The 17,916-nt window shown below is 47.9% G+C and overlaps 1 protein-coding gene across 2 annotated transcripts in view; it reads right to left on the bottom strand.

Moving 5' to 3' along the window:
* Nucleotides 1-17,916, bottom strand: part of PTPRT (protein tyrosine phosphatase receptor type T) — a 785,959-nt gene that overhangs the window by 655,696 nt on the left and 112,347 nt on the right. For both annotated transcript variants that reach the window (XM_068565244.1, XM_068565245.1), the window contains exon 5: nt 13,870-14,044. In XM_068565244.1, coding sequence (XP_068421345.1) covers nt 13,870-14,044 — 175 coding nt within the window. The remainder of the gene's footprint in view (nt 1-13,869; nt 14,045-17,916) is intronic.

Here is a 17,916-nt window from a genome sequence, read left to right as displayed (position 1 = left end):
CATTAAAACAAAAGAATTAAATTACATCACGGTTATTTAAGCCGGAAACCAGGGGGCCCAGATTGTAGACCACAACCTACCAACAGCCCTCAATCTTCAGAAATCTGTAGAAAGCCCGCTGGGGCGGGGCACACACGATGGGAGCCCTGCCCGTGCCCTTCTGATTCCTGTCTGCCCAGAATGCCTCTTTAGGGGCAGGGCTCCTGCCCCACCCTGCATCTTCCTGCAGAGCCTGGACTCCTCACACCCCGCCCCGCTGGCCACAGGGCTGGGCCCCTGGCTCTGACAATTGGGCACATGACCCTTCCACCTGCCACTGGGTGGAACAGCTAGTCCAGCATTGGCTACCTAACCCAGGCAAGGACAATCACAATCCTTCCCCGGGATGCCCAGAAATGCAGAGAAGTAAACTCCCTTACCCTGGAGTTCGTTAAACTAGAAGGCATGGATCTGGAGCTGTCGGCCCTCGACTTGCCCCCAGCACTCCCCATAAGCATGTACGAGAATAACGTCAAGGACAAACAAGCAGAACAGGAAGTGCAGAGGAGACGGAGCCCTGGGTCCACCATTCGAGCCGTGAGACTTGGCTCTACACACAGGCAGCTCCGTGCCTGGGCGTCCCAGGGACATGAGCCAGTAATCTCCCTCTGAGTCTGAACCCAGTTAAGAATTGGGTTGCTGCCCCTTACCACTAAGAGGGTCCAGACGGAGAATGGTCCTCTATCTCCATCCTCAAGCTCAGAGCAGCCTCTGCTGAGCCCTCCTGCTGTTGCTTAAGTCAGTAAGGCAGGCCAAGAGTGAGGGCGTGGGCAGGGCTGCGGCCTGCAGAGGCCTCCAGACCCAAGGCGAGGATGCGATCCTCGCTGGCAGTGAAAACGGGCCCCGCTTCTGAGATGCAAAAGAAAGGCCAGGGGAGAGTCATGCACCTGCCAGAGGGAACTAATCCAAAGCCAGTGGGGGAATAACTGGCAAGTAGGACTGGCAGAAACGAGCTGTGCAAACAGGTCCCCGGGAACTGTCTGCTGCCAGGTTGCTGAGCCTCTGAGGAAGCAAGAGAAGGGAGGGGCCAGGGCAACACCGCAGCAGGCCAGAGCCTTCAGAGAAGGTCACGGACACCAAGAACTTCTGCTGGGGTGGCCAGAGCACGTGAACCTCATGTTCCATTTGGGGACATTCGCATTTCTGTGTTGTAACCCCCTTCCCTTGCCCTAAATCCTCAGAAGTGCTACACCACCAAGAACGTGTGTGTGTGTGTTGGGAAAAGGATGAAGAAAAATTAAGGAAGGGGACTACGTTCCAAATTTGGATGGTGCAGAGCAGACAGAGGTGTAGGAAGCGAGGGGTAATTGACATAGAAAGCCAGTGGGAATGGAAACCAAATAGTTAGAAGTTACCACAATATGAGGCCTTAGGAACATGCAAAAATTAGAAAGAGAGCTCATTCTACCCAAATCCCAAAGGGCAGGATTTCTACTGGCACACAGGCTGCAGATAAACTTGGGGTTAGGGGAGCTCTTCTCAGGTCCAGCCCCAGGAATACCTGGCATGGGCCCTCTGTGCAAAGACAAATGACTACAGGTGTATCTATGAGCTGCTTCTTTGGGGCTTCTGGAAACACAGGGTAGCCCATTGATGACACTGGGGCCCAGGAGCCAATGAGGAGTCCTACAGTCCTGGCTGCACAAGGGGGTGGGGGGAAAGGTGGTAGCTTGGGGCTTAGGCCATAAAGGTGGAGTCCCCAGGCACAGGCAGTAGGACCAAGTCCACACTCAGCAAACTTCCAGGTATGGGTCAGGGCCTGAAGGTGGGTATCCTGCAGTTTCCTTCATCTCTGCTTATTGCAGAAGTCAAGGAAGGAAATCAACAGAGCCTAGGATTCAGCAGAGACAAGAGAAGATGCCTGGAAGAGTCACCCTTGTCCCTAGGCCTGCAAGCTGGCTTGGTCACTTAATGGACTATATTAGCCTAGCGAGGGGAAGAAAGGTGAAGGGCAAAGGGGTGGCCAGCTCAGTACTCCTAAAAGAAAAGTCGCAGGGGTCAGTACAGATGTGTTTGCGGCTGCAATGCTCAGAGAGAAGGAACAGCCTTCTGACGAGTCAGTCCCGATGACACCGGGCAGAAAGCATCAGCTAACTCTGCTTGCTGGGAGGCCTGATTCCATGACTGCTGGGCTCCCACGAAATGCCGAGTGGGAACTATGGCACAGTCCTGATGCCGTGGGTGTCTGCCCACCATACAGGTGGACACTTGAGAATGAGGTCTCAAAGCCATCAGGCAGGAAGGGCCAGGATAATGGGCAGCAACTCCCCCCCTCACATATGCTGGTTTAGTCATGGCTGGTTCAGGTACTGCTCATTCACATCACAGCCCAGTGAGGTCATGGGGTGGGCAGGGGTGGTGCTGGGCTCCACATATCATTCAGGGATCCAGCTTCTGTCTGGAGGTGCTGCCTGCCTCAGTGCGTGCTCTCCAGTGTCACAACAGGAGGGGAAAGATGGGGCTCGCACATGGGAGATTTTGTATAGGTCTGGCCTGGAAGGGGCACATATCGCTTTGGCACACATTCGTCTACCCCATCTGGAGGCGGGAGTCTAGGAAGTGTAACTTTCCTGCCCACCCAGAAGGAAGGATAAATGGTACGGAGAACAAATCACATTGTCACATGACTTTGAACTTCCCCAGCTAGTACGAAGTAGGTCCCACTCTGTGATTTCCACACTTGATTTCACTGAGCCTCAGAAAATGTAAGGCAAGCAAGATCATTCGTTCCCTTTTACAGATGGAGAAACTGAGGCTCGGTCATGTGCAGAGTTTAATCCAACAGCAAACAGAGCGAGAAGTCTGCCCCAGCCCCACCTGCCTCTAAAGTGTAGCCTCACCGCCTCTCCTTAGGAAGACCATTTTCAACTGCTTGCAAAGACACAGTAAATGCCAGTCCTGTCTCACGGGGGCGTCCAGCAGTTCCCCACTCACGTGTGTGAGAGATGAGAAGAGCAAACCACGGAGCACATTTTGCCGCTGATAAACTCAAACCGGAGGCTTTCCCTCACCGAGAACAGATGATCAGCCACTCTGCCAAAAAGTGTCTGCTCCACACCGCCAGGCCGAGTTCCATCAGAGAGGAAGAGTTCCATTTATTCAGCGGTAAGCGAGTCACATCTGCCTCTGGATACACATCTAAAGTAACAGGCCTGCTACTCTGATTAGTAATGAAAAGTTGGAGCAAGCACATTTCATTTAAAAGAGAAGGGGCCAAATCCTAGCTCCATTCTCTACCAGGGTCCAGGAAAGCATAAAAAAGGAGGATCATATGCACTTAAAAACAACAACAACCTTTAAAGAAGCAAAGAAATCCACCTGCCTACGTGGTGGGAAAACTAAAATTTTACACCACTGCAGGAACCCCATGATTCTGTAGAGCTATGTCATTTGTTTTTCATACTATTTTAGGAAGGCATTCTATTGTTTGAGGGGGAATAAGTTTGAAACCCACCTGTAGAATACACCTTCTCTTTTGACAAATAGGGAAGGTGAAGCCCAGAGAAATGGTCATTCAAATCTAATTAGCAGCAAAGTGGAGGCTCCCTTCCTTCTAAGATAAACCGCACCTAAGCCCTGGCTCTGAGTTCCCTGGATTAGGATAGCGGCACATCTTAGATGGGGCGTGAACATGGGAGTTTAAAAACAATGCAATGTGGGCATAAGGAACCCCACTGATTACATCGGAAGCCCACTGTCCACGCCCTGCCAATTGCTGAGATACTGCTTTCTTGGCATCTGCCTCCTGCTAACTGTTCCACCTTTGCTTTTTAAATGTTTAAACATGTTGCCACAATTTTTTCATGAAGATCATTTCTTTTTTAAAAAAAAAAAATTTATTTATTTATTGATTTGGCTGTGTTGGGTCTTAGTTGCGGCACGTGGAATCTTCAGTTGCAGCAAGCGGGATCTAGTTCCCTGACCAGGGATCGAACCCAGACCCCCTGCATTGGGAGCACGGAGTCTTAACCACTGGACCGCCAGGGAAGTCCCTTCATGAGGATCATTTCTAAATGACTTGTGATACTTGCTTTTGAAGTGCACAGTGCTTTACTCCACCCCCTCTCCCCACCCAACCCATCCCCATTTGGGATCACTGGGCTCTACCGGTAGGTAGACTGACTTGGGTTGAAGAGGCAGCAAGCTGGGGGAGTCTAGGCACAATGACAGCTCCCATGGCCCGCTGGGCTGGTGTGTACTGTTCACTGGGACACCCTAGCTCACTCACCAGGTCAGAATAAACCAGAAGTCAAATGTCAGAGTTTTTAGACTAAGAGACCGGGGATCAGAGAAGCTGAATCATTTCTTCACAGCTAATGTCACCAGCTCTCCCTTCTTTCTCCTACATCTCATGCCCCACCTGGCCAGAAGTCCACAAAATTGCAGATGAACACCAGAGCATCAGGGATCAAGAAGTCTCCCCATGGGGAGGGGTTTGGGTCCGAGTTTCTCAACCTTGGCACAACTGGCCTTTAGGGCTGAGCAGTTCTTTGTTAGGGAGGCTGTCCTGTGCATTGCAGAAGTTCAGCAGCATCTCTGGCCTCTACCCACTGGATGCAGGTGCTCCCTTCCCAGGTGTGACAATTAAAAATGTCTCGGGACACTGCCACAAGTCCCCTGGTAGATGAAATCACCCTCAGTTAAGAACCACTGGTCTAGGCAGAGGTTGTAACATTTCAGAGGCAAACTAGGCACCAGTGAGAAGATAGAGACAATGATCTAGAGCATCCTTTCCAAATCTGGAGCCCACGGTTTAACTGAGTGCAACTGAGCCTGAATCTTAGGTCCTCAGAAACAATTTTCCATGTCTATTTGTCACAGAATAGAACATGATGGAAAATTAGCATTAGGAGGGTCAGAAAAAAATGTCTTAATTATAACAGGAATAGGACAGACATTGGGCTATGAGACTCTAAGTAGGCTGGGTGATCAGGCTTCAGCATCCTCACCTGAAACATGGGAGCAGGTGAGCGTTAAATAGAACCTCACGTGAAATATCCAGGGCAGTGTCTGGCATGCAATAAATGGTCCACAAATGTTAGCTTACGACAGGCCTTACAGCTCATTCCATATCCCAGATAATTCTTCCATTTGAACACAGGAGGTTAATGTTCCAAGTGAATGAGGGTTTAATGCAGTTGCCGTTTGACTTAATTTCCAAATGCATTAAAAGCATTAATGCAACCCATCAGCATGCAGCTGATGAAGTAGTCAAAATAATTCACGGAAACCAATACTTGTCAGGTTTTATTTATCCACATTTACGTTTTTTTTTTTAAATAAGCTGTTCTTTGTGCCCATATAGAATACAATATACATAGATATCTCTCAGTTCGTCCCCCCACGCCCCCCGCACACACACATATGCTCAAGTTAAGTTTCCCACTTTCCTCCCGGCTGTCATTTTTCTCTTCCCCTGGAAAACTAACAGTGATGTCATCCAAGAGTGAAGGAGTCCGGGGCTAAGACTGGGCAGCTGGCAGATGGGGAGGATGGAGAATGATAAAGACAAGCATAAACACGGGGGCAGTTAGTTCACAAAGGATGAACAGAGCCATGACCCGCCCCCAAATCTAGAGAAGCTGTGCTCTTATTCCAGTTTATAATTAAGGAGTCATGGAATGAAGTTCCGAATTCACATAGCTAACACAAGGCAGACCGGGATTTGAACCCAAGACCTACACGATTTGGAATCTACCAGTGCTTGCCAATAGCAGTTGTGGTTAAAAAAAAAAAAAAAAAAAAAAAAAACAAAAAAAAAGGATGCAACCCACTAATAAAAGTTAAGACTAAGAAAGACAAAAACTAAGAGCATCAGGATATTTTTCCTACAGGGAAGGAAGGCTACACAGACGATGTCGATGCTGAGGTTTCTCTGCAATAGCATCTTCCAGGAAAGCCGAGGTCAGACATGGGGTGGAGGGAGGAAGTGGGTACGTGTGACGTAAAGAGGTGTTAAACGTGTAGACACAGGTTGAAGCAGGTATACGCCAGTCGGCAGGACTCGGGAGGAATACAGAGGGCTCACCTCGAGGCAAGCCTTCCCTTGACAGCCACTGAGGAAGGCCCAGAAGCTTCTAAAATGACCATCATAATGGCCACACAGTAGACTGGATAAGTAGTATGATGCTGGCAGGTCAACTGGGACCCCAAAATTGCAACCAAAGCAGGACAAAGGGAGGCCATAGGAGGGACACAGGGAATTAAAAAGCTTACAGCTTCCATAATTAGGAAGAAATGAATAAGGGAAAAAAACAGCACTTAAAGGAAAAGATAAAAAAGAAGCACCCAGAAAGGACATGGAACTTCCTCAGAAGTAGGAGAAGAACCTACAGTTCACACAATACTGAGAACCTCGAGAAGGGAAGGAATGGGGAGGAGCGTGCAATGCCACCGCCTGCTTCTGAAGTAAGGGTCTGAGAACTCCCCGCTGGATACAGCCAAGGTCTGAGCACCTTCTGCACTCCAGGTACTGTATCAGGTGCCATGGACCCAGCAGGAAGCAAGACCTACAGAGCTTCTTCCTTCAAGAGTGTGCATAACTCAGAGATGTGAATGACCATGGCGGGCAGTGATAAGGGCTGGGAAGAAAACCACAGCCTAGTACAATGGCACAGAGTCACAGGAGGGAATGTGGGCACGCGGAGGCTCTCTGAGGAGCTGATGCCTGCGCAGAGACCACAGTGGACAAAACAACTGAGCCACACAATCGTCTGGAAGAAAAGTATTTCGGGCCAAGAGAGAGGAGCAAGTGAAAAGGGCCTAAGGTCAGACTTAACTTGCTGGGGTTCAAGGAAGAGGAAGTGGACCGGCGTGGCCAGAGAAGAGAGTGAGAAGGAAAATATGGGGCGGGGGGGTGGGGTCAGAAATCAGAGACAGAGGCCAGATCTAGAGACTGCATTAAGAAGTTTGCACTTTACTCTGAGGATAAGAGAGGAGCTAGTGGAGGGTTTTAGGCAAGGATGCGCCAGGATTCAACTTGTTTTCAAACTATCACTGAGGCTGCTGCATAGAGAACAGACCTCGGTGGTGCAGGAGTGGAGCAGGCAGGAGGCTGGCAGAGTCATCCAACTGCAAAGAGATGGGGGTTGGTCCTGTGCAGTGATGGACAAACTGTGTCCTGGGAGCCAAATCCTGCGCTGTGCCTGTTTGAGTAAATAAAGTTTTATTGTCACACAGCCTCACTCACTGACATCTTTTCTAGGGCTACTTCTGCTACAACGGCAGAGTTGAGTAGTTAAAACAGAGCCTGGATGGCCCACAAAGCTGAAAACGTTTACTACCATGCCCTGTGCAGGAATGGTTTGCCACCTCCTGGTCTAGGGTGTGGACAGGAGAGGTGGTGGGGATGATGGGGCTCCAGGCAGGCTTAGGAAGTGGAGTTCACAGGGCAGAGGCCGGATTCGGCCCAGGCTCTCTGACCACTGAGCCATACAGCCCCAGCTCTGCTCTGTCTCTGAAGGCTGGCAGAGAACAGAAATGATTCTGACGGCACCTCTGCGGTGCTCCAGTGGCTGTCCAAGCTGAAATGCTCAGAGTGCTCACTAGCTTTGCCTCCTCTCCTGGCATGCAGCCGTCCTCCTAGGCTGCTCTCACTGATGGGACAGGGGCCAGCAGCCCTGGTCGTCTTGGAAGGTTGTAGATGCTTTCCCAAACTGCATCAGTTGCTCCACCCTTTGTATTTCCTCAGCTCACACCTGATCATAGGGCCTGCCATACTGGATTTTGTAAGAAATGTGGTATAGAAGAAAGAGCCTGAGCTGAGGCACAAGCACACATGGGCTGGAATCCCAGCTCTGCCATGTATCAGGTGTGTGACCTTGGGATGATTGTCTAACCTCTCTGATCCTCCACGCCCTCATTTGTAAAAGGGGGATGCTACAGCACCTGTATCGTAGGGTTATGGATAGGATTAGTAAGACAATACAGTAGGCACCCAACACAACTAGATGACCATGCATTACAGGTTTGCACAATTCTTCACGCTAGACCGTGAGCTTATCACACTACTTGACACACAGTTGGGGCTCAATCAACTATTAAACAAATGAATATAAGAACAAGTCAACTACTCCAGCCATGCAATCTTTAAACCAGAGGCAGTAAACTCAAAGGCCTACAGGAACCAGACTAGTGATGTGAGCAACATGGGCCAAGCGAGGACAGGGGTGAGCTGTGGAGCACATGCCCCAGAGCAGGGCAGCCACACCAGCCCGCTGCCGCCACTCCAGAATGCAGGCTCAGTGTGGCCAAATCAATACAACTTCAAGAGGCATTTAAGTATCGGAACAAGTGTTCAAAGTCAAAAAGACAGTGCAACCTAAGGAAAGCACTTCTGCAACCAGTTTGGACTAGTGGGCTGCATTTGATGACCCCAAGCCCATTCCAGAGGAAAGAGACCTTAAGATGACTACGTTTAAATTTCCACGGTACAAGAAGCAGAACAAGGAAAAATGGACACTGTATTTGGTCAATATCCCCTTAGTAACAGTAAAATGTGATTATTGATAGCTACAGATATAACTGGGTGGGTGTCTACTTTTACTGGGATCTATACATATACTGTCTCCCTCTAATAAGGATCCAATTAGCTATATTTACCCTCACTGAACAGATGAGGAAACTGAGGCTTGGAGTGAATATATAATTTGCCTGAAGACACAGACAGCTGGGGCCAGGACTGAGACTGAAACTTGGGATGTTTACATCCAAAATCCATGCTCTTGACCCTACCCAGCTGCCTTGATAGGAAGTCATATCAGTACTTAAATCAGAACATCTGACTCTCAGCACCAGTACTGGATTTCTTCTAGGCACCAATCTGCATATTGATAAGAAGGTTCTGAACCCGTGGCAGGTTGTTAAATGGAGTCAGAAGGCAAATTTAAAAATCACCACCAACAACACATTTTTGATGAGCTAGAAAATTTTCATCCAGACCACATCTGCATTTTTGAAGACACCTATGTCTTTGGGATAAACTAAAACACCTTGAAATCGAAGACGTTAAGAAACCCAGAAACAGGGAGAGAATTAGTGCATTTATGAGCACTGGTCTGGAACAGGTAGGTTGAGAGGCCAGATTGTCGATCGAGCAAAACCTCAATTACAGGGTAATCTAATGTATACCCAGGTACATTATCACAACTCAATAGACAGTTCTTCGGAATTAAGTTATTCCAATTTGCTTTCATTTTGATCAGTGTGTTGCCCTGAGAATTTGATATTACCTATACTCTAATGAGGTGGCATCTTCTGAAGCACTGATGCTCACCATCCCAGGATAATACATGAGCCACAAGCCAGCCAGCCATAAACACACCTGCTTAGGGAAAGACAGAGACCCGGCCTGAGTCTCCACCTTCCACGGCTTGGCCCAGCACAAGCACCTGCCACAGATGCCACCACAGGGGCCTCCAGCTCCTGGCACCCTTGGGCGCTGAGGGGTCCTGTAACCTCCCAATCCCTGCATGGCCCGAGTTCTGAAGGAATGATGCCAGGTGGGCGGGGCCCATGTGGTCAGGCGGCTGGGCACAAGCAGGACCAGCTACTTTTCTTCTGGTCCAGAAACCTGACTCACCGGAGGCAGATACAGAAGGGCACCCAGGGAGTCTCATAACCCAAGTGTTCCCAAGTCCACATGTTGGCCCCCTCTTTTATATTCCTCCCTCCCTTTCCATATACTCAGCACATGGGGGAAAGTGCCAGTCCCCTCTTTTATATTCCTCCCTCCCTTTCCGTATGCTCGGCACATGGGGGAAAGCGCCAGTCCCTTTTTGCAGAGGAGGCCTTAAGGGATCTCTCCAGGGCCACACAGATCGCAATCAAATCCGCACCTGGGCCAGGTGTCCTGCCCCACCTCCCACTCAGGCCGTCACCACCTTTTACTTCCTTACAGGGGAAACCCCACCCACCTCAAGTCATTTATTTTATTTAACAAACACTTATAGCTCAGTGGGCCAGGCACTCCTCTAAGAACTCTTACACCCACTGTCTTATGTAATCCTCAGGACACACACCCCTCAGGGAGGTAATGCTCTACCTCCACCCCCAGATAAACCAGCTGAAGCTGGGAGAGGTTGATGTTCAAGGTCACTGAGCTGGGATGAGAAGGGGCCAGGATTCAAACCCGGGCATCTCAGCTCCAGGGTCCTTTCCTGTCTCTGAATTGGAACTAAACGGAGGAAACCTGGAAAAAATGCTGCCCAGGGATGGTCTTCTTCCTGTGACCCTCCAGTGTCTGTCAGCTCCCTGCCACTCGGCCCCCACCATCTGTGTGATGTGTAAACCAGGAACAGGAAATTCAATTTGGGGAGGAGCCCCATCCCCTGGGAGAGCGCTTGGCCCTTGAGAATAGCCTTCTTTCTCAGATTTTCTCCCTTCCCTGAAAGAAGGTAGATTTCTATTTTTTCCATTTTTTTGTTGTTTGTTTTTAACAAGTGCAAATACTTCAGTATTAAAGTATTTAAGCATTCTGGCTCAGCCACAAAAAGGGGCTCTAAGATGTGAGTGAGTCATTCTTCATAAAGCACTTTCCCCCCAGTGTTCTGGTTTGCTGCCTTCAAGTGGGTTCCTGGCCGCACACCCCAGGGTGACAGGCTTCCTCTGGTTGCTGCGCCTCTGGGTGTCCCCTGTCTTTCACTGTCTTGTTTGGCTTGGGTACCATTAGCTTTTTATGAGTGTGTGTGTGTGTGCGTGCGTGCGTGCGTGTGTGTGTGTGTGTAGGGAAGGATTAAATCCATTTCTCCACGAATCTGGCAGTTAGTACCCCTCTCCAGAAAGGTGGGGAGTGGTGGGAAGGTGATGCATGAGTTAAAAGGGCAAGTTAGCAACAGGTCGGGGGACCCCTGTCATGAACCCTGTCTGCTATCTGGACGTTTTCGACACTGTTCATGACACCATGCTACCATGTGCTGACAAGGCCACAATCCTCAGGCCCTCCAGGTGTTGCCAAAATAGCATGATCTAGCTCCTGGTCCAATCCTAGCTCTGCCCCTAAGGACCTGTCTCTATTTCTCAACCTGGCTGTGACTGTTCTCACAGCCGTAAAATGAACTAAAATAAAACCAAGGTGCAGAGCCACAATCAGGACCACATGAGATCGCGGATGTGAAGGGACTTCTACATTCAAGGGGTCCAGCTTCGAGCTTACCACCAACTGAGTATAAAAAGGAAAAAAAACGCCAGTGGGAAGAAAAATGGGCACTAAAAAAAATGTGATATTCCATAAAGGATTTCAGTAAGGTATAACAAAACAGGACCCGGTCACCAGGAGCACAAACCCACCATCGCCCACCCTGAAGGAGACCTCTGAAGGAGACCATCCAGTGCATCCCTTAAAATAGAGCAGCAAGGAGAGCTGGGGTGGGGAGGGGACAGAGCAATGTTAGCTCCTGGATTGTACTGACAAACCACGTCAGGGCACCACTCAGTCCAAGCTGAACTCTGGCCTGGGACACACAGCCAACAAAGGATAAACCACAGTCCCAGGACACACTGGCCACCCCTCCAAATAAAGGCCATGATGCTTCACCATGGAAATCACATCCTCTGTCCCAGAGCCCTCTGGACTTGGTTTCCCACACCTCCTTCTCCACACCTGGGGACGTAAGACTAAATGAAGCGTTTTCTGGTTCCATTTGTCTGCGGGTGAAAAGTTCAGAGCCCTACACTGGCCCCCTAGTCCTTCACCCTATGCAATCATTACCAACTCTGTGTCAGGCATGGGCAAGGTGCTGGTGAGACCGGGGACAACAGGAGAAAACACTATCTCATTCTCCGGGTGGGGAGGGTGGGCTTCCCTTCCAGTGTGGGAGGTCACCATAAAAGAGTATGTGTAGTGAGTGTTCCAGAGGGCACAGCTCAGGAGTTACATATTCACCATCTGAAAGACCTGCAAAGGCCACTTTATCACACGAATCCATCTTATGGCACCAAAAAGCCAAGATACGAGCCTAATGGGATCAAAATGATGGTTTCTTTTATATATAATGGCACTCAATGTAAACTATTTTAAAGATGATTTTTTTTTCCTGTTAGTTGTTCTGTTCGTAACTACCCAATTTGTTGATCTTCAGCTTAAGTGTTCATAGAATTACAGTGATGAAATGCATTCCTGCTGAGGCCAATAACTCCTTCACTTATCCACCATTCAACAAGCATTTTAAGGTTGAGCCTTGTGGAACGACCGATTGTGCAGGTCAGAACCGTCAAACGCTGGCTATCTCGGATGGTTCGGTGTGCTCAGCACTCGTGCCAGGCACTCAGCTAAGCTCGGGGGACTGACTGTGAACCATGAACCAAATGGAAGATGCCCCAAATCCCACAGAGCTTATATCCTAAAGGGGGAGACAGACGCTGCCAAGTAAACAAATAAAGAAAAATATATAATTTGGAAATGTTATGAGTGAAAAAGAGACAAGGTTATATAATAGAATGTGACCACCAGAATTGGGGGGGGGTGGTCAGGGGAGGGTAATTCTCTCAGAGAAGATGGCATGATGACAGTCAAGCTGAGATCTGATTAATGACAAATGGGCAGCCATGTGAATATCCATCTGGAGTCAGGACAGCACAGGAGAGAGAATCCCACACTCTCTAGGATTAGAGACCCTAGACTCATACTAGTCCAGGCAAGTTTACCATGACATGCGGAAGCAAAGAGAGGTCAAGGTTTCACACCAACTGATCCTTTGACCAAGGGAACCAACTCAGGATCCTCTGGAGGGTGGAGCGATGCTTTTACCTTCAAAACACTGGGTATCATTCTACAGCTAGCATTAAGACGAACAGCTTCATTATTTCATTCACTAAATTATGTTATATTAAAATTTTAATCGGCGAACATAACGCTGGAAAATGAGAACATCCATATGCTGCTATTTTCCAGTGTAAGCTGTCAAACCTTTTTTTTCTTCTTTTGCTTATTTTTGCAAAAGCAATATTGCAACAAAAAGAAAAATCCGTAAAGATGCTCATATTCTTTGGCCTACCAATTCTACCCCTAGGGAATTTATCCAAGGAAATAATCTGGTTTAGTAGAATAAAAATATTCTCTTCGGAAGAACTCAATTGAGGTGTGAATCGTTGCATGCACAAAGGAAAGATAAAAGAAAAACAAACACACCTGGAATTACCTAAATGATGACGGAGATTTTTAAAAATAGGATGATTCACTTGATGAAATAGCATACACCCATTAAGCACGGTAACAAAGATTATATATAGTCTTTCAAAAATGAACGGACTATCCAGCTCCTTGAAAGAAGCAGAAAAGGAACAATGTGCATATTTTAATGCAAGAACATGTCAGTGATACCTCAAGGTGAAAAAGAAAATTGAAAAAAAATTGAATCAAAGCCAGTGGGGTGGGAGGTTATTTATGTCAAAAGTCCTTCTAAAATATTGTCATTATATCGAGTTTTCAATAAAAAATCCCTCAGAAACAATTGTACTCTGATCACTGTAATAGAACGCCACCAAAGCACAAGGACATTGGCTCACTCTAACTTTAAATGCAGATTAAAGCCAAATTTGGAGATGTCGTCTATGTTATATATCCCATAAGCTTTCATATACAGATCCTACATGTAAGACTCAACTTTGAATGACAATGTAATATTGCATGATTTCACAATAACTTCCTCTATTTTTTTTTTTGATGTGTGTTGATGGCAAGAATTGGAAATCGTGTTTCAGTCTACGGAATGGGTGTAGGAACACCAGATGAGAAAACGGGGGAGTCTTAACTCCTCCCACCATGCAAGGATGGGGCCAAGGGATCCCCGTGAAATCAACCACCTGGGGAGAGGCACGGGTGGTGGCACTCACCTTTCACAATCAGCTCAGCGTAGTTGGACACACCAGAGCCACCATCAGAGCGGATCACACAGCGGTACTTGCTCACGCTCCGCTGGGTAGTGTCCGCCACGCTGACTGTCGCCGAGAAGCGCCTGTGGTTGACCACGCGGGTGACCATGAGGGCCGTGTCCCTGCCATTCCATTGCTACAGGACAGAGGAAGGGAAGGAGACATCATATTATCACACACCCCTGAGTGACCCCAGCATGGAAGTTCCACCCGTCCCCACACCCCTGGGGCCCATGACTTTCCATAATAAGGAGACTCCATTGCTGGTTTCTGCAAGTGATGTGATTCAAGAATAAACTTTGCTAGTGAGCTGATTCAAGAGGGTGGATGCCTGGCCATAGGAAGAGAGGGCACAGCCGCTTCTAAACACCTTGGCTCCTTGCTCATCTGCATTTGGGGTTGGCGCTTGGCCCCTTAACCTTCCTCCCATTTTCCTTCATCTCTTAAGCAAAACCCACAGGGTTTCCTTAAATGCAGACTCAGGTAAGTTAGTGAAGACACAGCCCACAAAGTGATAATAAACAGCTGGTGTCCTGGTATACCACCCACAGGCTCTGAGTCCCCCCCACAGGGACCAATCTGTCCCTGCAGGTAGAGTGAGGATGGGGGCTTTTCAACACCTCTCCTCCTTGGCATATGCTTCTTCCTCTGCCTGGTGCCTCCTGTCTCCCTGGAGATACTCCCTCTCCCTTAAACACACAGGTTCAGCTCATTAGCATCTCCAGTAAGTGCCCCTGACTGTCACAACACCTTCTGGAAGCTCCTCACTCTCTTATGTATGGTGCAAACTTCCCACACATTTTTTCCTACAAGTGTTTCCCACTGTAGACTGTAGCTCCCCGAGGGCAGGACTTCGCTCTTTTCATTTCTAGCACCGTGCCCTGAAGCCTCCTGACTTGCTAAACATTTCTAGAATCAACATTTCTAGCACGGCATTTTTGTCTTTACCATCCTGAATCTTAGATGTGATACTCTGAGTTTGAATAAGGCCCTTTTTCACAGTAGCAAGTTACAGTAACTGAAAGGAAAACAAATGCAAGCCAAAACCATTTGTGCAGGCACTTTCATCTCTCTGGGCTTCAGTTTCCTCATTTAAACGATGGATCTGATACTGGTGTTTGCTCTATGGAGGTACTGCGACGAATAAATGAGAAGGCATGTAAAACATTTAACACATGAAGGTATATTCTGGTGTTAGTGGAGCTCTCTAAATTAACCATGAAATTAGCCAGGTGAAGTGGGGTAAACTGGATAACAGCCCCTCAAAGATGTCTACATCCTAATCCCTGGAACCTGTAAATACATCACCTTACATGGCAAAAGGGACGCTGAAGATGTGATTAAGGATTTTGAGATGGCGAGAGATCCTGAATTATCCAAGAGGATTTATATGCAGAAGAGGAAGAAGGCCGGATGGCCAGAGTCAGAGAAGGAGATGTGGTGACAGAAGCAGAGGTCAGAGTGACGTGATTGATGGCTTTAAGATGCAGGAAGGAACCATGAACTAAGGAATGCAGGGCAGCCTCCAGAAGCTGGAAAGGGTAAGGGAAGAGGTTCTCCCCTCTCCTTCTCCAGAAGGAGCCCAGCCCGGCTGACACCTTGATTTTAGCCCAGTAAGACCCAATTTCTGACTTCTGATCTCCACAAAAAGTAAAGTAATAAATCTGCATTGTTTTAAGCCACTAAGTTTGCACAACTTGTTACATCAGCAATAAGGAATTAACACAAACGGCAAAGGACTGATTAAGCGCAAAATATTAATTTTTCATAATTTTTCATGTTTAAATTTTATTTTGGTGTCTCCTCCAGTATTATTTAACTTTTCTTCTTAATGATGTCAGATTCCAGCAGAACCAGAGAGGATTCAGTGCCTCCCCTTGAACAATTTAGATTTTTCTGTTTAGCTCCCGAACCACCAGGCTTTCTCCCACAGAAGGATAGGAAATTGCAGGTTGTCTAATAAAATCTCTAGAAAATAGGCCTTTTGATAATCACACCTGTCATTTTGGGAGCAGACAACAGCAGGACAGGGACGAGCAGGAGGGCCCAGAGTCACAATAGGAAATAGGGCTGTGATGGACCAGGGCAAGGAGAAATGGAGGTTAAGTTCAGAGAGATGAGCCCAGATGGAAGGGCAAGCAGTGCTCAAGGTCAAGGCAATTGAGCCCAGGAGCAGAGATCGGGAGGGATTCTAGAAGACCAGGAGTGGATGGTGAGAGGCTCAGATGCCAGAATGCTGTGGCAACACGGAGAAGGGATTTAAGCAGAGAGGAGGCATAAGAAGCACAGGTGCCAGCCACTGTCTCAGCCCCAGACAGAGGCAGAAGAGAAAATGCAAGGGAAGAAAACAAGGGGAGGTTTCATGAAGCAGGAAAAGACTCAGAAACCTAAGCCCATAGGCAATGAGCAGGTTTGAGTGGGCACAGGGACGGGTGGTGCAGGGGAGATGCCAGGAGCCTGAAGTGGACCACAACCCAGAGGCAAAGTGGGAGAGTAAAGCTTCCCAGCCATGACACCAGGTGCCAGGTAAGTGTGCAGGGATGCAGATGTTAGGATGCTAGGAAAGAGAAGCAGGACACTGAAGGGACGTCAAAGTCCTGGGAAAAGCCAGAGAGGAGCATGACACAGATGATGCACATAGAAGCCTGTGGAAAATTCTATCAAACCCTTAGGCCCATGTCACCCCTTTGGCTTGTTGGAAATTTTCTTTTGGCTCCTGTAATATTTTTCATCCATAAGTACATCCCTCCTCTGAAAGTTCCAGGCACACTTCCTTTCTTCTTGTGGCAAGGTTTTCAGAGCTATGTCTGTTGTTCTAAAATGAATCATCTTTTAGCCCCTCTGAGTCAATGAATCAATTGACTAAATTTCCCAGTGGGCACTCAGAAGGGTGTCTTAGGTTGGGCTCCCCAGAAGGAAGCAGAGTCTGAGACCTGGTGATTTACTGAGTGCTCTCAGGAGAAAGGGGATAAAGGAAAGGGTGAGGAAAGAAGCCGAGCAACGATGTGGTGGAAACTGGGGTCTGGCTTCAGCCTGACTCCGCGGAGCTCCAGAGCATGAAGTGTACCAGAGTTAATCCCACCAGGAGGCAAGAAGCCAGCTTCTGCACTCCACACCGATCAGTCACAGGTCATGAGCAGGTGGGGGAGGAAGAAACGGTTCCCATTTGACCAAGGGCACAGTTCTCTGGGAAAGGAGGATTTGTGAGCCTTTAGCAGCCAACATGCACAGTACCCTGCGGTTTGGGGCACTGGCTCATAAAGGACACTTTAATCCATTCTACCCAGCACCTTCCTATCTCTATCTCCTCCTCCAGTATATTATACATAGGGTCTCGTGAAAGCCCATGAGCCACTGCCCTGAGATTTGCTGGTTGTCTGCTCCTGAATCTATGTTAAAAAAAGGGGCAGGGGGCTGGGAACTGATCTCCATAGATCACTGACAATGTGGGAAGCTCAAGTACCCCTGCAATAACACACTGCTTCCTCTGAAAAGTCAATCTATCCCCCAGCGAATACAGTTCCATAACTGAGTTTGATAAATATTTTGTTCAAAGTAATGGGATTTGTCTGAGCATTTATTAAGTAAAAGTCATATTAATGAACATGTCTGAGTGCTCAGTCTGTGCTAGGCACTGTGTTAACTGGCTTACACGATAGAATCCACTTAATCCTTCTAAAATCCCTAGGAAAGTACTTCTCAAAGGGTGGGTCCCAGACCAGCAGCATCGACACTGCCCGGGAACCTGTAAGAAATGTTAATTTTAATGAGATTTCCAGGGCTGATATCCATTTATGGAGGCTGTTTATCGGGGTTGGTAGTCTGAGTTGTCTTTTCCCCTTTCCTTATTCTATTATTAATCGCACTGGAAATGTACTCGTTATCTAACAAAACAGAAAATGAGAGAGTGTGGAATGTGGAAGGTATAATTTCAGAAGAATTTACAGGCTGGCGTTAAGATTCCAACAAAACAGCAAAAAGGGCAAAACATAAACACAAAGTCAAATA

Source organism: Eschrichtius robustus, chromosome 16 (genome assembly GCF_028021215.1).
Source record: "Eschrichtius robustus isolate mEscRob2 chromosome 16, mEscRob2.pri, whole genome shotgun sequence".
Classification (NCBI taxonomy): Eukaryota; Metazoa; Chordata; class Mammalia; order Artiodactyla; family Eschrichtiidae; genus Eschrichtius; species Eschrichtius robustus.
This window is presented reverse-complemented; position numbering and strand designations above follow the sequence as displayed.